Here is a 22,421-nt window from a genome sequence, read left to right on the forward strand (position 1 = left end):
TAGTCTTGAATTACATGACATAATTTTAGTGGATGAATACATCATGCTATTCACTAAATATAGATGGAACTTAGGGGTTGAAAAAAATATAGCAATGCAACTATTCTTCGCCAAGATGCCAAGTCCCTAGAGAGAAATGCTAATAAGGGAATACATTACGGGCAATCAAGATACTCTGGCACGAAGAGCCTCTTTCCTTAAAGTGAAACTGGCAGAATGATGTCATTTGGCAGCATTACAAAAGAATTACAAATGTTTAAGGGGTATTAACAAACGTACTCCTTTGTGTTGTAAGGAAAATGATCTTCCAACAATTATTGGAAGTAAACCACAGAAGCATAAGAGGAAAAGTTTCAGGACTCATCCTTATGCTAAAAGTGGAAGAAGTTCTTGGAAACCAAGAACATTACGATCTAGACAAAAAGCCAGATCATATAAATCTGGGCAAAGAAGTGGATCATCAAGAAGTATGTTATCATCCCAAGCATCGAGTACATCTCGAAGCACCAGAAGAACACCTACGAAGAAAACTTTCAGAAGAGCTCATACTCGAGCTAATGAAAGTTTCAAAGATTGTAATTGCTGGACATGTGGAGCAAGAGGTCATATATCGACTAACTGTCCAGAAAATGAAAAAAGAGGTATTAAACGCTTCGATCCAACCCCGGATATTGAAGAGGCAGTTTATTACCAAGATCTGATTCAGGTATACCGATTTGAGGATATTGACTCAGATGAAAGTATATATGAAGAAGAAGAAGTCTTGAGTCAGGAAGAATCTGATGGAATTGAATCGGAATCTGACTGAAGACGAGGTGTTTCGACACGAAACACATGAAGATTTGTCTGGTTTTTTTAGCCAAATAACAATATCTCATAACATGTTTCAAATTATCATGAAAAAAAATCATAGTCTACAGAGATATCAAGGATTCTCTGCCGGACAGGTAGAAAAGTTCTTAGAAAGTTTTGGCCTAAGAAACAGAAAGCATCATCTGACCTATAAAGTTTCTAGAAGGAAAATGGCAATCTCAATGGAACTTACAGGAAACAGAATGGAGATGCAATTAATTCTTTCCGAATAAATTAAGGAGGAATTACAAAAACTCAAGATAGAAGTAGCACGGTCTATGTCCTGGATTCATATTGGAGCAATCCAAATTATGATAAAAGCTACTTTCAAAGAAGGAATTGATTCACCCATTGATATTGCTATATGTGATAAAAGAATGGGGAACCTTCAAGATTCAGTATTGGGAACAATCTCAGGAAATCTCTGTGCAGGAAAGATTGTAGGTGTAATCTATCTAAGGATAGCTTACAACCTGACAGATCGAGATTTTAGCCGAGCCTTGACATTAAATCGAAATTTCAAGGAGAAAAGACTAATGAAAGAAGGTAATAGACCATATTCTATTACCTACCAGATTTCATATGCTCTATCTAATACACTCCATTCTGAGTTGTTTATTAGAAATGAGTTTATTGAAATCCCATAGATATTTGGAAAAGTTGCCCAGGAAATTTATCCAGAAAGATTCGAGTTTCCTTTAATTCAGGAAATAGATATCCAAATACAAGACCAACCGATTCTACAAAGGACTCAAAGTCTCAGATTGGAATCAAGACGACTATCTTTTCAATGAGATAGAATAACAAGTTATAGGTGGGGAAAAACACATGTCCAAGAAACCCAACAGGAACCAAAAAGCTTTTCCACAATTGGAAAGCTTAGATGCCCAGAAGGGTGGAAGGAGGTCGAAATAGTATTTGATATTACAAAACAAAATAATCAATTTCCTTGTAATACATTATACTATTTAGAACAACCTATGATAGGAACTTACCAAGGAATGATCCAGATCGTAGAATTGGAAGTTCATATCAAAGGAATTACAGGAAAAGAATCATATCGATTGGTTCTTGGACTAGAGTTTCTCGAGGAACATAAAACTTGGAAACGTCTAGAGTTGGGAATGGAGTTTATGACTGATGACAGGATATGAAAAATCCAATGAACACAAGCCCATTCTCGATATACATTCCAGTAGGGATGTTGTATGAACAATATAAGGCAGAATATTTTGCTGGAAGAGATTTCTGGTAAGAAATCATGGTGAGATAAAGAGAGGAAAACCCAGATTGGTTTTTCCAAATAAATTGGAAGAAGAATTACCCAAGATTGCTGGAAGAGATTTCTCCAGAAGAATCTTAATCTTATCCAAAGGGATTAAGATGACAGAAATTATGATTGGTGGTGCTGAACAAACACCTTGGTATAAGGTGAAAACACCACCAATTTATTTTCATGATACAGGAGCTGACATTTTGCTAGGAAACAATTTCCTACAAATGTTTAAAACATATACTCAAGAAAATGAGAATAGAAGATTGGTGTTCACAACATTATGTGATCACGAAATCATAGTCCAGAGACTAAGAGATGCATTTTACAGAAAATTGTCAATCAATTTTCGCTGTAAGCGTGGTGATTCAAGAAAACTTCTGAACCCAAAGATGAAGGATTCCAGACGGTTTGGAGAAACAATGCTCCAGTTAAGAGCAAATAAGGAACTCCGACCAGAAGAAATAGACTACCTTAAGATAGCTGTATTCGAGAATGAAGTAGAGCTTGAATCTAAGGTATCACTGGAAGATGTCAAGAAAAGGATCAAAGAAAATTACAATGAATATCCCTTGGCATGGTGGGACAAAAATCAACTCAAGGCTTGCCTTAAAATTAAGGAAGGCAAAGAGTATGAATTTGTCCGTTGTAAACCCATCCCAATGAATATCATTGATCAAAGGGATATGCAGATTATAATCAAGGAACATTTGAATCTTGGTTTAATCAAAGCAGGAATATCACTATATAGCAGTCCAGGTTTTCTGGTAAAAAATCATGGTGAGATAAAAAGAGAAAAACCCAGATTGGTTATTAATTATAAAGAAATTAATAAAATTCTGAAGTTTGATGGGTATTTTATACCTAGTAGAGAATACTTGATTAGTTGCATACGCAACGCCAAGATATTCTCTAATTTTGATTGTAAGTCTGGATTTTATCAAATTCAGATGCAGGAAGAAAGCAAGAAATTCACAGTTTTCTCCACACCTCAGGGACATTATATTTGGGAGGTATTACCAGTGGGATTGGCTAATTCACCTCGGATATTTCAAAGAAAAATAGATAATCTTTTTAAAGATTATTTTAAGTTTATGTTTGTTTATATTGACGATATTTTAATAGCGTCTAGAGATATGAATGAATATGTTAAACATTTAGAGATTTTCTCTAAGGTTTGTAAAAAAAAAGGATGAAAAGAAAGCAGTCATTGCAACAAGAAAGATTGAATTCCTCGGAATTGAAATCGATGAGTCAGGAATAATTTTGCAAGAGCACATAGTAGAAAAGGTGCATAATTTTCCAGAAAGTCTCAAAGACCAGAAACAACTTCAAAGTTTTCTATGAGTGGTTAATTTTGCTGAGATGTTTATAAAAAACCTAGCAAAACACAGGAAGGTGTTCAGTCCATTATTAAAGAAAGATGCAAGATTTATATGGACAAAAGAACACACAGAAAGACTTGTTCATTTGAAAGAGATTTGTAAAAATCTTCCAAAAATGGCTATTCCTCAATATGAAGATGATATGGTATTATATACTGATGCCAGTGATCATTGGTGGGCAGCAGTTCTTACAAAGCTCACACCCGATGGAAAACAATCATGCAGATATTGTAGTGGTTTATTCTTAGATGCAGAAGCCATAAGATGCATATCAACGAGAAGGAATTCTATGCAGTAAAAAAGGCTTTTGAAAAATGGCCACTATTTTTACTTGCAAAGAAATTTACTTTAAAAGTTGATAATACATAGGTGAAAGCTTTTTTAAGGAATAGAATTGAGTCTAAACCTGAGAAGGTCAGATTGTTAAGATGGCAAGCATTATGTCAAAATTATATTTTTGACATTGGAAAGGAAACTCACAAAGAAACTCAAGATAAAGGAAGGGAACTTGCGGGGAGAAGATGAAATCAACATGTTGTATGATGGTATTCCCTCAGTAATTGATTCATCAAAGGATGGGCATATGCAAATTCTTCATAGCAAGACCTCGATAACCAATTTTCAGCTGAAAAACTTAAAACTTGTAAGCGACTCAAAAAAGAAAAAAAACTGAACTAGCAAATGATTCAGATATTAGAACCTCTGATAAGGTTGAATCATCTTTCGCTGATGTGGTGCTGGGAAACTTTCCAAATGAGGCACCAACAAAATATTTGCATCCTCATGTAGATCTCATGGTGGAGATGGATAAGAAGAATACGATCAACTACGTCTCCAAGTACGAGGTACAAATTTACCTTGGAATGTTGATTCATTTTAATTTTGTACTGATTGAGAGATGCTCGCCATTTTCCTTGTCGAGTGCACTCCACGTTCTCTCTCTTTGGCAAAATTCCTGGTATACCCTCTATTGTTTTTCCGTAAATGTTAAAGTTAAAGAAATTATTTTGAATTCTTTTCATGTGTACAATGTTAGTAAATATAATTTTTTAGCTACTAAAGTTTGAGGTGACTTTGTTTTAGATTGAGAATTAATCTATAAAGTGCATGATTGTCAATTTATACCAATAAATAAATAAGTAAAGGTGCAGTGCACTTGACAATAAGTAAAGTGTATGATATCTTCACCATGATGTTATATCTCCTTATTTACTTGTTTTTCTTCAAGGATATTAAATAATCTTTTTGACGCTGAATCAATAACGAGTGAAGTCTTTAGATGTATTTGAGTAAGCCGCATATTACTATATTCATTTTGTATCATATATTTATATGATATTTGGAGTGCTATTTCACTTTTTCAACTATCGTTTGTTCTTATGAATGCCTGCTTCATTATGGAATGACAGAGAAACTTTGTTGGTATTCCATTCTCTGATAACTTGATCTATATGGAGTCAGCTGGCGACAATGTTTACTCTCAAATTGTGTGTGAAGAGGTTGTCTGATCATGTTCTAGGGAGGTAAGTGGCTTCGATCAGTTGAGTTTGATGCCTCCTCTAAGTTTCTTATTGTTTCCTATTTTTTTCCCTCATTTGCCCCCAGTTGAACTATCAATGAATTAGAAGTTTACAACTTTTTGCGCCAGTCAGATTTATCTTTTGGTTGACACATTATTTGAGAATTTCTGTATATGGTTCTAATGCAGTCTTCAATAGTTAACACAAATAGGATATTCGAATAAAAAATTGATGAATGGAACTAATATGTTATGAACGTAAAATGTATTGAATTATATTGCTGGTATAAATGATTCTCACCCCTACTCTCAAGAAGAAAATACTCCCTCTTGCCCTAGCTTATCTAGCATTCACATACCAATATTTGACATACTCACTCCATCCCTCCCCCCTCTATTCATCTCATTTTCCCACCGCACCTTGCATAACAAACTACTGGCTCTCTCCCACTTGTTTTTTCTATCTCCTCTGGTATGCTTTATAAATTGTTGGGTTTCCTTAATAGGCCTCTTTCTTGGCCCAATATTTTCAACATTTGGGCTTGCTAATATTCCTCCAGTATCAAACCATGCAGATTTTTGAGGAAATGTTGGATTTATTTCTTTATCGTCTTCATATGTGGTTTAATTATTCTTGTATAAAGGCTTGCAGGAATCAATTGTGCACCAAATATAAAGTGAGCAGATTTTCGAACATGCTGGTGATAAGCCATGCAAGAATAAGAAACTAATTGTATTTTGGAAGTTAATGCCATTTCTTTTGCTGTTTTTTGCTTGAACTCAATTTTTTCTTTATTGCTTCTGGTACATCTCACTATTACCATCTGAGCTTTTACCCAAGTGTTCGATGATTTGCACTTGTAATCTTTTTGACTTTTACTTGCCATTGAATGATATTTAAAGTCAAATATTTTTTTTTTTTATGATTCGTATCAATTAGCTTCTATTTTATCATTTTTGCTGACACAGAACCTCGCTCCGTGTTTCATTTCAAAGGCATGCAGCTGTTTTTTCTGCTTCTGTTGCTGGCACGGCTTGTTTGGTTGGGATTGACTTTGGGGCCAAGCTTCTGTCATGCCTGGCAAAACGTTTTGAGGTGCTTATTTTTAGAGCATGTTTTACACCTTTGTATTTATATCATTATATTTTAAGTAAGTAATCAGTTCTGCAATTAATGAAAAGCCATTGATTATGTAGTTCAAAATTATGTGTAATTAGTTGTGGAATGTGACAAGCTCCTATGTTCATTCAACTAAGGCTATTTTTTTCTTCTATTTTCAGGAAGAGTATTTGAAGGAGGACAAAATCTCCTTACATAATCTGGCTCTTCTACTATAAAATTTATATGTTTTTGGAGTCTACTCAAGGTAATTTATGAGGTCGGAGAAGTTAAGCTGTGTCTCTTGAAAATATTTTCTAGAGCATCTAACTTTTGGAAATTTGTGATTCTTGTTGTACTTTTATTTGTAGTTACGTCATTGACTTTACCCAAAAAGTTGTGTTTGCTATTGAACTCTGCCATTGTACTTCTTCAAATGAATAATCAATAATCCCTCCATCAGTGACTTAAATATTTGACCCTTAAACTTTATTCTTGTCTAAACAATGATTATTTTTGTATGTGCATATTTTTACCCATTGATAAGCTCTCTCTTTGACAATTTACAGTGAGTTGATGTATGATTTCTTGATCATTCTAAGCAAGCGGTTAACAGAGCTTGATGTTTCTACAATCAAAACAGTTTTACAATGTAAGTTTATTTTTTCCCAATGTTTTTTGACAGCGATCAAACCTTTTATGGCTTTGGATGTTAATCATAGTTATTTACGGTGCAAGACACACTAAAGCGCCAGGAGCCTGAAGCGTAAAGCGCAGTCTTTACCAAAGTAGAAGTAAAGTACATTTAAAATTCAACATATGTATAAAGTGATTTATACTAAGATATTACATAAATTAAATACAAATTATAAAATATAAATATATTGCTGAAATACAAAGTGAAAATATATTAAAATAAGGAACATCATCATCTAGTGAACTTTGACAAAAACAAAATTGAGTAGTGGTTGTATTGCTATTCTCACGAATCATGATAACTTAGTGCTAACCTTTGAGGAATAATTGCTGAACTTTGACAGAAACAGAACTGAGGAATAATTATGCTAACTTTCAGTGACAGAAACAAAACTGAGTATTATTATTTCCTCGATGGAAGGTCAGCTGATGCGCAGTTGCACTCTTCAGTTTAGCGACTCATGTAGACACAGAGAGAATTTAAGCACGATGGAGATGAAACATATGCATATAGGGTTTTTTAAACATTAAAGAGGCAGAATTTTGCTATTGGGCTTTAAAATTTGTTTGGTTGAATTATTTTATATGTATGCACAAAATCTCAATACACAGCAACCAGGCACATGCTTCTGCGCCTCCCATCTGCCTAGGCACGCTTGTTTAAAATGTTGCGCCTGGGTTATTGGCGCAGCCAGGCGAGTGTCTTTAATAACTACGATGTTAATTAACCTTTGTTTTTGTGCATGTTTGCCAATATACAAGAACCCTTTTTTCAGTGATAGATATGAAAGATCAGTTTTAGAAATGCGATGCTTGTATTTGTTTATGCTTGAAACCGTAAACTTTTCCACTGCTCAACTATTCAATTAGTTCTGGTTGTCAATTATTTACAATTATCAAGGAAACGTCTATGTGCAGGGAACACTGAAGTTAAAGTAATTGCACCAAAAGTTCATAGATTCTTTATGTGATAGCTTGATATTTCCATAATGTACTAGATACACAAACACAACATCTTGGAGCTTCTTTGTCGGAAATATTCTTGGTTCTAACTTTCTTTTCCTATTTGCAGAATGTCTTTAACAACACGTTTGTATATACTTATTGTCATGTCTTTTGACAGCCAGCTATTTATTGTATTTTTTATTAATGAACTTGGTTGTGGTTTATTGGGCTAGCTTCTCATAAAATTTCTTGCTTCTGATAGGTTCTGGCATGAAATTATGAAGAGATGTGTTAAACAAAATGCTAACAACAGTAACGTAAAATTGTACTTGTTGCGTATTTTCTTAATTGCTTGCAAGTGCACAACGTCAAGTTTGTAATAAAATGTATTTTCGAGTACAAGTGTCGATCCCACGAAGAATGTATTTCTAAATTTATATTAATGCTTGCAATTAAAATAGTCTCAATTTTATTTAGAAAAATCAATTAACAGATTTGTTTTAACCAATAACTAAATTGAAAATAAATTTAATTATATTATAACACCAAACTTTTTATAACAAATTTAATATGGAATAAAAGATCTAGAGGTCCGATTTCACGCAACTATCCACCATTTGTTATTTTGTGTAGCTATATTATAAATGTCCTTATTATACATTAGCCAAGAATTCTAAATTATATACTCCCTCTCCCGAGTGCTAAGTAGATACTAATTATATAACAACAGATTGTAACGTCCCCATCAACAATCTATAATTAAATAACACAATAAGCACTAAATTCTTTCAATGACTTCAATAGCAATATATGTCCTCCCGAACTATATAAATACTATCGATGTATTTTTCCTTTTATTGTTTATAAATTTTCTTTTTCAAGTGATAAATTATAAATATAAGAATCATTCAAGATATGGCCAATAAAATGAACGCATTAAGATTGGAAAAATACAAATGAACAATAAGGAAAACTTATATAGCATAAATCATAAATCCCAACACATGGTTTCTAGTTTTGTTCCATCATTCCTCTAAAAATAAAAATTAGTTCATAATAATAAAAATAACACAACAATACATGAATCTTAAACAAGACATATCAAATAAGAGTAAAAATAAAGAAAGAAGAACTTAGAACAAGAGCTTGGAGTGCAATGAAATTCCTTTCCAAAAGTGTGCAAGAGAATTCTCAAGAACTTGATGAACTTGATCTTCAATCTTTCTTTGTAGCCTCCAATCCTTCCCTTGGCCCCTCAATGACCTAGACGATGAATAATAGAGGCCTTTTATAGTCCTAGACAAGTCTTATACGCAAAACATCAAAGTCAGCAACTCCCATGCGCAGCACACCAAAGTTTCAGAATTTCCGGACTCTGTCTGTGCATGACCGCGGGTGCGGTGTAAGTAGGACCGCGGGTGCGGTCTTGCGGTGCGGTGCTGACAAGACCGCGGGTGCGGTCTTGCTTCGGCAAAAATTGTCCTTTGCACTTTCTAATTCATCAATTTATTACTCCAAATTCTCATTCTAAGCTTCCAAAGTACAATAACAAAAATAACAACAAATCACATAAAATCTGCTCAAGAATCACAAAATTCCAAGTTAAAAACAAGTAATAAAAGTACAATAAATTGCACTTATCAGTACTCATAAAGATAAAGCAGTAACAGAAACAAGCATGTTGTTTATAGTATGACTAATGTATAAAACCAGCAAATCAGTATCGTGAAGAAAACAGTAGTATAATGCTTAATTAAATCAAACCGAGGCATGTAGCTTGTACAGTTTCCTTAAAACATATTCGCCCCCTCTGGTATGTGCTCCGAGGTTTCAGCTTACGTCTGTTTCCTAGGATACAACGGGCAGACCAACAGAGTTGCATCACAAAGCACTATGCTAGTGAACAAAATCAGTACCTGAACTTTATCAGTAAACGGAGCAGAAGTAGAACAAGCAGAAGCACTACTGCAGCACAAGCAGTACTGCAGCAGAACAAGCAGAAGTACTGTAGCATAAGTGATGTAGCAGAACAAGCAGAAATTCTGTAGCAGAACAAGTACTGTCGCAGAAGCAGTACCGTAGCAAAAAAATACTGTAGCAGAACCAGAAGTTCAGCAGAATGACAGCAAGACGAAAAACAAAATGCAAGGGAATGTGAATTTGCAGGTGTTTTTCTGATCTTGGCATATCTCCTATTTATACATGCATATACAAGCCATACGAAAAGCCAAAGGTTGTCATAAAGATGGCAGATGAAGCACCAAAGATTGGGCATACGAAGCACCAACATCCAAGCCATGCGAAAGGTCTCAAGGGCATATGAAAGGTCTCCACAAAAAAAATAACAAATGATAGCATAGACTATCTAGGCGAATTTTGCCTTGATCGGTCCGACATTCGACGCACCCAGTTCGGGCTCGTACGCTTGCACACAAGTCAAGTCTTTTTCCACTGCAAATCGGGCCCATGATTTTCACCCCCTAATACCGACGTGCGCGAGCGAGAGCCTCTTGACCAACCATTGTTACACCTCCATAAAGTGTAACACAATATAAACTTATCTAAACCACTTTATTTTTTCAATGTGGGACAAACCCAGCTTTCATATTTCCATTCATACACATGGAAAGCCCATGAACTTTACAACCCATTTAATCCAAAAATTCCCCGCTTGAATGGAAATTGAAAGTTATACGAAAGGATTTTCTGATAAAGTTCAACAGTTGAGTCTTGCATAGGATATGTAGGTGTTACTCTTTGAACATTCTTTAGTGAAAGCATATTAATTCACTGGTTGACAGTAGACGTGATGTCTTTGAACTGTACATCCGTTTGTGTGAATTGTGATATACTTCACACAAGACTCTCCCTGATACTATTAAATTCTCATGATTGTGTTCGTTTTGGCCATGAACACACTCCTGGTTCTACAAGAGGATCTAGAATTGAGCCATGAAATTCCTTCGAATCGACCCCACTTCTCTATCACATAGGTGATTCTATATTGCTTCTTATCAGAATCATTAAAATTCGTAAGCTTATCCTCAACATTCACTGTTTCATACTAGGAATGGACTAGGGATAACCCCCACAGTGATTCTCCAAATTAGTGCGATTAGGTTGTTCCATTGAACCTAGTTCTTGGGATCTCCAGTCAGCGTAGGTTGGGTTTTCCTTCCCCATTCCCCTAGACGATTTCGCAACTAACTTTCTTTTTAACTCTTTGGTTAGCGAATCCGCTATATTATCTTTTGACTTTATATAGTCAACAGAGATTACTTCAGTTGAGAGTAATTATCTAATGATATTGTGTCTACGACGTATATGCCTAGACTTACCATTATACATATTATTTTGTGCACTTCCAATTGCAGATTTGCTATCACATGTATGCATATAGCCGGCACTGGTTTTTCCCATCTTAGAACATCTTTTAGGAAGTGACACAGTCATTCAGCCTCTTCCACACACTTACCAAGAGCTATAAACTCAGATTCCTTTGTGGATCTTGCTATTACAGTTTGTTTAGAAGATTTTCATGCAATTGCTGCACCTTCTAAAGTGAATACAAATCCACTTGTAGATTTTGAGTCTTTCATATCGGATATCCAATTTGCATCACTGTATCCTTCAATAACAGCAGGATATCTGGTATAGTGCAGCCCATGATCATGAGTGAACCTTAAGTATCTTAGCAATCTGATACTTGCTTTCCAGTGTTCAACAACTGGATTACTCGTGAATCTACTTAATTTGCCTACTGCATAGGCTATGTCTGGTCTTGTACATCTCATTAAGTACATCAGACTTCCAATGACTCGAGAGTATTCTAATTGAGACATACTTTCACCTCGATTCTTTGATAGATGATGACTGGTATCTATCGGGGTTTTAGCCAATGCAGAGTCAGCATAATTGAATTTCTCAAGTATTTTGTCAACATAATGTGACTGACTTAGGACTAGCCATTCCGATGTTCTATGGATTTTAATTCCAAGGATTACATCGGCTAAGCCCAAATCTTTCATGTCAAATCTTGAGTTCAATAATTTCTTTGTGGATTTAATCATCTTATCATTACTACCAATGATAAGTATGTCATCTACCTAAAGACATAAAATGACATATCCAATTTCAGTGCTCTTTATATATACACATTTGTCACATTCACTTAATTTAAATCCACTTTTTATCATGACTTTATCAATTTTTCGTGTCATTGCTTTGGTGTTTGTTTTAAGCCATACAGAGACTTCAGTAGTTTACAAACCTAATTTTCTTGCCTAGTCGCAGAAAATCCCTCAGGTTATTCCATGTAAATTTCCTCTTCTAAATCTCCATTTAGAAAAGCTGTCTTTACGTCCATTTAGTGTACTTCAAGATTCCGCAAGGCGGCAATCGCAAGTATCACACGAATAGAAGTTATTCTCGATACAGGAGAAAATGTGTCAAAGTAATCAAGCCCTTCACGTCGATGGTAACCTTTAATTACCAATCTGGCTTTATACTTATCTATAGTTCCATCTGATTTCATTTTCCTTTTGAAAACCTATTTACAGCCTAGTGGTTTTCTTCCCGGTGGAAGATTTACTAATTCTCACGTATGGTTTTGTAAAATGGATTCCATTTCGGAATTGATAGCCTCTTTCCATAGAGGTCCCTCAGATGAACTCATTGCTTCCTTGAAGCTTTGAGGTTCACTTTCCATCATGAAAGTGATGAAATCCGGACCAAAAGATTTCTCAGTCCTAGCCCTCTTGCTACATATAGGTTCAACATCTTGATCAAGCTATTGTTCTTTATCAATTGTCTCATATAATATTTTGGATGAACTTGGTTCTTTCTTAGATTTGTATGGAAACATGTGTTCAAAGAACGAAGCATTTCTTGATTCCATTATCGTATTCTTATGAATATCAGGTATTTGATATTCATGTACAAGAAAACGATACGCACTACTGTTTTGAGCATATCCAATGAAAATGCAATCAACAGTTTTTGGTCCAATCTTTACTTTCTTTGGAGTGGGTACTGCCACCTTGGCAAGATACCCCCACACTCGCAAGTATTGGTAGGAAGGATTTCTACCTTTCCATAACTCATATGGACTTTTATCTTGTTTCTTTTGGGACACCTTATTTAAAAGGTAATTTGCTGTTAGAACAGCTTCCCCCCACATGTTCTGTGGTAAACCAGATTTTAATAACAATGCATTCATCATTTCTTTCAAGGTGCGATTCTTTCTCTCTGCAATGCCATTTTGCTTAGGAGAATAAGGTGCAGTTCTTTCATGTTTGATATCGTGTTGCGCACAAAAGTCAGCAAACGGTGATTCATATTCACCTCCATGATAACTTCTTAACACCTTAATTTTCTTGCTAAGTTGGTTTTCAACTTCACTCTTATATAAGACAAATTTGTCAATAGCTTCATCTTTACTTTTAAGGAGATACACATAACAAAATTTTGTGCTATCGTCAACAAAAGTAATGACGTATTTGTTTCCACCACGAGCTTGCACACCTTTTAAATCACATATATCACTGTGAATTAGATCAAATGGTTCACTATTTCTTTCAATAGTTCGAAAAGATGATCTCGTTAGTTTTGCCTCAACACAAGTTTCACATTTGTGTTGTTTATCAATATGGAATGTATGAATGCTTTTCATGTTAATTAGTCTACGAATTGTATCGTAATTAACGTGTCCAAGTCTACCATGCCATAAACAAGAAGACTCAAACAAGTAAGCAAAAGTATTAACTTTATTCATCACGGGCTTAACAGCCATAATATTGAGTTTGAATAACCCGTTACAAACATAACATTTGCCAACAAACATTCCACTTTTCGACAAAACCACCTTATCTGACTCAAATACAATGCGGAAACCATGCTTGTTAAGAAGCGACCCTGACATCAAGTTCTTGCGGATGTCAGGCACATATAGCACATTGTTCAAAGTCAGTTCTTTTTCAGATGTCATCTTTTGAACAACTTTTCCTTGACCCTTGATCTCGGAAGTGGCGGAATTTCCCATGAATATTTTTTCCCCATTCATAGATTCCTCAAGAGTAGCAAACATCTCTTTGTCGGAGCAAACATGGCGAGTGGCACCAGTGTCGATCCACCACTCCCTTGGGTTAGAACCCACCAGATTAACTTCTGATATTACAACACATAGATTCATGTTCGAAACCTCTTGAGATATGTTTTCCACCATATTCACCTCTCGGTTTCTCTTTGGCTTCTTACATTCAGATGCCTTGTGACCCATGCCATCACAGTTATAGCATTTTCCAGAGAACTTCTTCTTTGAAACGCCTCCTTTGGGTCTGAGGTTCAACTTTTTGTTGGAGGGAGAGAAGTTTCTCTTTTTCGAGCTTTGGCCATGCTCGACAACATTTGCCTTAGCGGCAACAGGAGAAAACAATCGTCTTTCCGAACTCTTGTTGTCCTCCTCGATGCGAAGTCTAACAATGAGCTCTTCAACGTTCATCTACTTTCTCTTGTGTTTCAAATAGTTTTTGAAATCTTTCCAAGCTAGTGGTAGCTTCTCAACTATAGCAGCCACTTAGAATGATTCGCTCAACGTCGTCCCCTCGGCGTGAATCTCGTGAAGAATCACTTGGATGTCTTGAACTTGACTGATAACCAGCTTAAAATCCACCATTTTAAAATCCAGAAAACGACCTACAAGAAATTTCTTGACCCCGACATCCTCGATTTTGTACTTTCTGTCAAGGGATTCCCAAAGCTCTTTGGCTGTCTTTTTTTCGCAGTACACATGGTACAGCGAGTCTGCCAATCCATTCAGCACATAATTTCGGCATAGGAAATCAGAATGATTCCAAGCCTCCAGTGCACTGACGGATTCAACATCTCCCTCACCATCTTTCAGGTTAGGAGCATCCTCGAATAGGAATCTAGCCAGGTTCAGTGTTGTCAAGTAAAACAACATTTTCTGCTGCCACCTCTTGAAGTCCACACCAGTGAACTTCTCAGACTTTTCACCGTGGCTGCCTGGGACAGTAACCGCAACAGCACGTGGGACAACTTGAGTAAGCACAGTAGGGACAACATGATCAGTTTCCCTTTGCACGCTGGTTTCACTAGCCATATCTGATACAAACTACGTAATGAGTAAATCTGTTTTAAGTTTTTTTAAAAAAATGCTAACAACAGTAGCGTAAAATTGTACTCGTAAAGATAAAGCAGTAACAGAAGCAAGCGTGCTGTTTATAGTATGACTAATGTATAAAACCAGCAAATCAGTATCGTGAAGAAAACAGTAGTATAATGCTTAATTAAATCAAACCGAGGCCTATAGCTTTTACAGTTTCTTTAAAACAGATTCGCCCCCTCCGGTATGTGCTCCGAGGTTTCAGCGGACTTCTGTTTCCCAGGATACAATGGGCAGACCAGCAGAGTTGCAGCACAAAGCACTATGCTAGTGAACAAAAGCAGTACCTGACGGAGCAGAATCAGTACTGTAGCAGAAGCAGTACTGCAGCAGAACAAGCAGAAGTACTGTAGCAGAACAAGTATTGTTGCAGAAGCAGTACCGTAGCAAAAAAGTACTGTAGCAGAACCAGAACCAGAAGTTCAGCAGAATGACAGCAAGACGGAAAACAGAATGCAAGGGAAAGTGAATTTTCAGGTGTTTTTCTGATCTTGGCACATCTCCCATTTATACATGCCTATACAAGTCATACGAAAGGCCAAAAGTTGTCATAAAGATGGCAGATGAAGCACCAAAGGTTGGGCATACGAAGCACCAACAGCCAAACCATGCGAAAGGTCTCAAGGGCATATGAAAGGTCTCAACAAAAAAAAAACAAAAGATAGCATAGACTAGCTACGCGATTTTTGCCTTGATAGGTCCGACATTCGATGCACCCAGGTCGCGCTCGTACGCTTGCACACAAGTCAAGCCTTTTTCCACTGCAAATCGGGCCCATGATTTGCACCCCCCTGCGCCGACGTGCGCGAGAAAGAGCCTCTTGACCAATCATTGTTACACCTCCATAAAGTGTAACACAATATAAAATTTATTCTATACCACTTTATTTTTTCAATGTGAGACAAACCCACCTTTCATATTTTCATTCACACACATGGAAATCCCATGAACTTTACAACCCATTTAATCCAACAAGATGATCCTAGTGAAATGAAAAACTTAATCTCAAGTGTTCAGAGTAGGGCAAATTATTTGAAGGCATCTTCTGAAGAGTGGCAATCAAATCTGAGCTGTAACAGAGTACATATTTTTTTCAACATTTTTCTGAATCATATATGCTTCAAACATCAATTGATGTTCATCATTTTCTGCAGATGAGGTTTATGCTTGAAACTATTTACGATATCAAGAACAATGGAAAAAGATCCGAGGAAATTACTCCAAAGTATACCCAAGTAAAGAAGTGGCTACAAAAGGTGTCCATTGGCTTATGTTTTCCCTCCTATTTAATACTATCTGTTGCATCATGAATTACTTCCATAAGACATTTTACATGAGTGGATGGGCATTAATGCATTTGAAGACCCTGTCATTCCTATTTTGATTCTTATAGCTTATTAATTTCATGTTATCATTCTTTTGTCTCGTGTCTACTGTTATGGACCCAGCTGCAAGCTACACTTTTTTTTGCCTGCTTTCCAGTATATTAGCATCTTTCCAATTTCCCCCATATTTTCACAGTTATTTGTCTCAGGCAACGTGTTGAATTCTGGTAATTTTTTCTGTCTTATGTTTTGGTTGATCTAAGATGGCCTGGAACAATGATCAAGCACTTTGCTGGAAAAAGCTGCAAGACTTAATTATGCAGTAAGCATTTTTTATACATTATAAAAGTTTAAAGACACCTAAATGTGTGTACTTTAATTATTACTTTTGAAAATTTAAAAAATCCTAAAATTCATATGCTTATCAGTTTATACTTATTTTGTACATTTATGTCTTCTTTGATCAAATATTGATATGATATAATTAAAATTATATTACAATTAAAAATATTTTTTAGCTTAATTTCATATTAAACTTTCTTGGTAATTAATGGATGCATGAATGATTATTATTATTATTATTATCATGATACCTGAATTATTAATAATTATCAAGCTGGTATGAGGTATATATATTCCTGATCACTTTTTAAAACAAATTTATACTAGCTTTTATCTAAACTAGCTGATCGCGGCACACGAGATGCATGTGTTCAGTTAAAGATATTTTAATTTTATTGCAACATTAATTTTTTTAAAAACAATATTCCCTTAATTTTTTTAAAAAATAATAATTAACAATCAATTGTAGCGTAAAATCAGATTTTATTATTATTGTATAACTATTACTTATGTCTTGTTTGTGGACAGTTTTTCACTAGACCTCATAGGGGTTTTCATGTGTTTCGACCCGTCGGTAGAGAATTTTTTAATCAAATTTTTTGCATACTTGGATTGACACAGAGAAATACCATCATGCAGTTGCTTAACTTGCAATCCAAGAAAGAAGTTTAACTCTCCTACCATACTCATTTCGAATTGAGATGACATGCAATCAACAAAGTTGTCAACCAGCTTATGAGATGAACCACCGAAGATAATATCATCCACATACACTTGACATAGCAGAATATTATGATGCACTTTTTGAATGAAAAGAGTTTTATCAACCTCACCTCGTTTGAAGCCTAAGTTTATCAAGTATTCGTCCAACCTGTCATACCATGCACGTGGAGCCTGTTTCAGTCCATAGAGGGCTTTGTTTAGTTTGTAGACATGGTCCAAGTTATGAGGATCTTCAAATCCCTTGGGTTGACTTACATAGGCTTCTTCATTCAGAATTCCATTCAAGAAAGCAATTTTCACATCCATTTGATACAATTTAATACGCATGTGACATGCAACAGCAAGCAGCAATCTGACAGACTCAATTCGGGCTACAGGAACCTAGGTTTCATCAAAATTCACCCCCTCAACCTGTGTATACCCTTGAGCCACTAACCTAGCCTTGTTACGAACAATGTTATCAGATTCATCAGTTTTTTTTTAAGGTCCATTTTGTCCCAATAACATTGACGTTCAAAGGTCGAGGCACTAAATCCCAAACTTTATTGCGTATAAATTGTTCAAGTTCCTCATGCATAGTATTGACCCATAATTCATCTTTTAAGGCATCAGTAATATTCTTGGGTTCAATTTGAGACATGAAACAAGAGTGACTTACCTGAGAGAATGAGGAAGTCATGCATACCAGCCCAATCATCTTTCGGTAGTCAACCTTCTCCTTTTTCCTTGTCTTCACATCTTCATGTACTTCACCAATGATTTGTGATGATGGATGATTCTTCTGGATTTTGCTGGGAATATCCTTCCCACTGTTGATTATTTTATCGTTATCAATCTCTTCATTTTCCACGACTTCAGTTCTGTTAGGGGACAGTGTTGTGTCTGGTGTTGATTCACTGATGCCAACACCAATCTCAACACCAGTACTGGTCATTGGCTCTGTAATTTCCAGTAGTCCTTCAGTATCATCCTCCTTCGATTTTCCTGTTAGATCTGCAAGATCATCAAAAACAACATTAATAGATTCAATGGTTGTTCTTGTTCTCAAGTTAAACACACGATAGGCCCGACTATTCATTGAATATCCGAGGAATAAGCACATCACTTTCGGAGTCGAATTTTGCAAGATGTTCTCGGTCATTTAGAACGTGGCATATGCATCTAAAAACATGAAAGTATTTGAGGTTTGGTTTTCTCCTCATGATGATTTCATAGGAGGTCATGGTGGGACCACTCCTTAGAAAAACACGATTGGAAATGTGACATGCTGTGTTCAAGGCTTCAGCCCAAAACCTTTTCGACACATTCTTTGAGCTTAACATGACTCGTGCCATTTCTTGAAGAGTTCGATTCTTCCTTTCGGCTACTCCATTTTGTTGCGGAGTTTTAGGAGCAGAAAATTCATGAGAGATTCCTTTCTTTTCGCACAGGGAAGTAAAAAGAGAATTTTCAAACTCCTTGTCATGGTAAGTCCGAATTTTAACTACCCTCTCATCATGCAAATTGGTTATTCTAGCATGCAATTTTTTGAAAATATCAAAAGTATCTGATTCTTCTCTTATAAATCTTACCCAAGTAAAACGAGAAAAATCATCAACACAGACAAGTGAGTATTTCTTACCTCCCACGATTTCAACATCCATTGGACCCATTAGATGCAATTGTCAGCAGATCGAGTACCTGACATTATACAAACATTGGCATTATTAAGAACTTCACACTTATTTTTGTTGAATTTAACATAAAGATCATCGTCACAAAGTTGACTTTTGCTAATTAGGTTTGAATTTAGTCCTTCGACGTGCAAGACATTATGAAGCTCAGGAAGGCCATCAACATTCAGAGTTCCTTTGTCTACTAATCTTCCTTTGGCACCACCACTATAGGTTACACGCCCAATTTTTACTTCAATGTAATCTGTGAGGTGTTCTTTAGATCCAGTCATGTTGCGTGAGCACCCACTGTCAAAGTACCATGCACCTACAATGTTAATTTTTAAAGAAGTATAAATGACATGGCACCGAATCACAGTTTTGGGTAACCATATTTTCCTGTTGGAAGAATTCTTGGCTGCGGTCAGGGGCGGATCCAGGATTTTAAGTTTGGGGGGGCCGCTCACCACCAATGATGAATGTTTTAAGTTGGGCATTTGACCTTTTGTAAAGGTTCGTTATTTAGTTTTTCGAAAAAAATTGCAGAGAATGGAACACGGATCACATATATAAACCTTAAAATTATATAACCATTAAACTAATTATAGATACTTTATTTTTTTATGGTCAAATAATATATATACTAAATAATAAAATATATCTTATAGAGTAATAATTTTAAAAAAAATTCGAGGGGGCCGTTAATAGATATTTTATTTTTTTATGATCAAATAATATATATACTAAATAATAAAATATACATTATATAATAATAATTTTTTAAAAAAATTTCCGAGGGGGCCACAGCCCCCCCGGGTCCTACACTAAATCCGCCATTGGCTGCGGTGTTGTGCTTGGTGTTGTGCAGCACCTTGTACAACACACGTTTTGATTGTCAATTCAGGTAATCGTCTCTAAGTTTGTAGCAGAAAGGTTTGATGTGTCCAGCCTTGTGACAGTAATGACAGATGAAGAGACGCTTTCTCTGCTTGGGTTGAGAGGTTTGCACTTTCTTCTTGACTTGAGACTTCTTTGATGAAGGGAGAATTTTTTAGGGTGAACAGTCTGAGCTTGGAGTTGTTAGCTTCTGTTCAGTGATTAGCTTCGAGTTTGGTGCAGTTTTCATGTGTGGATTTGAAATTGAAGGAACAGTGCATTCTTTTACACCCTTCAAAAATAATGTAGTCTTTGAATCAGTGTTGGATGTTTCACCGTGTTCATATGTACTTTCTATTTATCCAAGACCAAATCTTCCTTCATTTCCCATGTTTAGCATTGTGTCCAGCTTAGATGAGCTTGATTTGAATTTAGCAAGAGTCTTTGACGCCTTATCAAGCTCGTCTTTAACTCGACATAACTCTAAATCCTTCTTACTCAGCAAAACTTCAAGGCAAGTCAAACTACTCTTTAAGTCAGTGTTTTCTTTTGAAAGAATTGAATTTGTTTCATTTTTCTTGATCCAATCACCATATAGTTCTTCATACATCATTTGCACAATCTCAATAGTGAGTTCTTCTTGGTCAGATTCCTGGATTTCGTCAGCATCAATGTTTTCCATTGATTTGGCATTAAGGCACAGTGTTGCGGCCGGGTGTTGCAACACCAAAGAGATTGACCTGTATTTTGTAGATATCTTTGTGCACGACAGATAAAGAGGTGCAGTCATCTCCTTCCTTCAAGTTACATTCTTCATCTGTATCATCGTCACTCAAGGAGACTGCCATATTTTTATTTCTGCGAAGACGATTTGCACACTCATTAGCATAATGCCCAAATCCAGAGCATTCTCGACATTGGACTGAATCAAGTTTCGTTGCTTCTGGTTGACCTGATGAATTGGTTTTAAATCTGGAATTTACTTGAGTCGATGCAGTAGCTTTATTTCTATCAAAAGGGGCAAACTGTGGTCTAGATGTTGATACAGTTTTCTTCTTATCACTCATTCTTTTCAGGTAGTCGCCGAACTTCTTGGTGATCAGGGAGATTGATTCCTCACCTAGGTCAGAATCCTTTGCTTCTTGAATTAGGCTATTCACCGAATCATCAGTGGATTGTAAAGCAGTAGCCTTCCCAGCATTCTTTCTCTGTAAGTCTAGATTCATGTCAAATGTTCTAAGATAACTTATCAGATCTTCCAGGTTAAGCGTAGAGGTGTCCTTGGATTCATCAAAGGCACTGATTTTGATATGAAAGCGTTCAGGAAGGGATTTCGGTACCTTGCTAACCAATCTTTCGTTTGACATAGGATCACCGAGACTAAAGGCCTCATTTGCAATATCACGCAATCTTCGATCATATTCCACAATAGTCTCGTTTTCCTCCATCCTTAAGTTCTCGAATTTTGAGGTTAACATTCTGAGTTTGGTTCTGCGAACACTTTCTGACCCTTCACAGTGATTTTGAAGAATGTCCCAAGCTTCCTTGGCTGAGATGCAGTTTGTTATGAGACTAAACATGTTGACATCAACAGATGTGAAGATAGCATTGATTGCTTTTGAATTGAAGTTCGAGGTTTGGACTTCATTATTGGACCAAGTACTTTCTGGTTTAATTCTGTTATCACCATCATCATCAACTGTCCTAGGTGGAGACCATCTGTCTAGGACACGTTGACACGCCCTTTTTTCAATATATTTGATGAACATTCTCATCTTGACTTTCCAGAGAGCATAGTTTGAACCATCCAGAACTGGTGGTCTGAATGATGTGCTTGATGCTGGTGAATACATCAGGTTATTTGTATCGTTTCCTGTACAAACAGCAGATTGTCAGAATCAATCACTTAGTGTATCAAGTGTCTGCTCTGCTACCACTTGTTAGGATATGTGCCATAAACGTACAGGAAATAAATATATTTGAAAACTTGTTTGTCAGAATTCGGTGTTGTGCACGGTGTTGACAACACTGCTCACAGCACGACAGCGGAAATTAATTATTTATCAAACAAATAGAACTTTAATAAAATAACACTGAGATTTAAATTATGCACAAGTACTGATACTTGTGCGATGCCTCATGGCGAAAAATTCACTAGAAAAATATGTAAATCTTTTACACCAAAATTAATACTAGTGAGATTAAACAAAAACTAAATTCCTTGACAATTCAAGGAATTAAATTGCATCAAAACTCAAAGTAAATACTAGATGCATAAATAAACAAAACTTATTGCTCAAACACAAAACCTAAAGACACCCTTCAAACAACACTCTGCGTCAGTGTTGTTCTTGGGTGTTGGCAACACTAATAAACAGCACGGTCACGTGTTTGACACAATCACTCAATCTCTTCAATATTGAATTAACTCTAGCAAAGCTCCAGTGGCCGTCGGTAGATTTTTTCTCCTTGTCGCACAGCTTTTCCAATCTTTGTCGCCCTTTATATAGAGAATTTCTTTGACCTAAATCTCCAAGGATACTTCCACCTA

At 36.0% G+C, this 22,421-nt stretch overlaps 1 protein-coding gene and 1 long non-coding RNA gene across 2 annotated transcripts; one reads left to right on the plus strand and one right to left on the minus strand.

Moving 5' to 3' along the window:
* The first annotated feature begins 4,789 nt into the window (after window positions 1–4,789).
* LOC140824787 (uncharacterized) lies at window positions 4,790–7,469 on the plus strand. Its single transcript, XR_012116457.1, has 4 exons — window positions 4,790–5,050; window positions 6,026–6,125; window positions 6,311–6,396; window positions 6,698–7,469. It is a non-coding gene; the product is annotated as an uncharacterized lncRNA (long non-coding RNA).
* A 13,093-nt stretch (window positions 7,470–20,562) lies between these two features.
* Window positions 20,563–21,723, minus strand: LOC140824357 (uncharacterized). The gene has a single exon (XM_073185955.1). The coding sequence runs from the start codon at window positions 21,721–21,723 to the stop codon at window positions 20,563–20,565; it is 1,161 nt and encodes a 386-aa protein (XP_073042056.1).
* Window positions 21,724–22,421: the final 698 nt, after the last annotated feature.

The sequence above is a fragment of the Primulina eburnea genome, chromosome 2 (assembly GCF_022965805.1).
Source record: "Primulina eburnea isolate SZY01 chromosome 2, ASM2296580v1, whole genome shotgun sequence".
NCBI classification, from domain to species: domain Eukaryota; kingdom Viridiplantae; phylum Streptophyta; class Magnoliopsida; order Lamiales; family Gesneriaceae; genus Primulina; species Primulina eburnea.

Bases quoted from the DNA above. Each gene is read 5' to 3' on its own strand.
- LOC140824357 (XM_073185955.1), bottom strand. From the start codon at position 21,723: ATGTATTCACCAGCATCAAGCACATCATTCAGACCACCAGTTCTGGAT.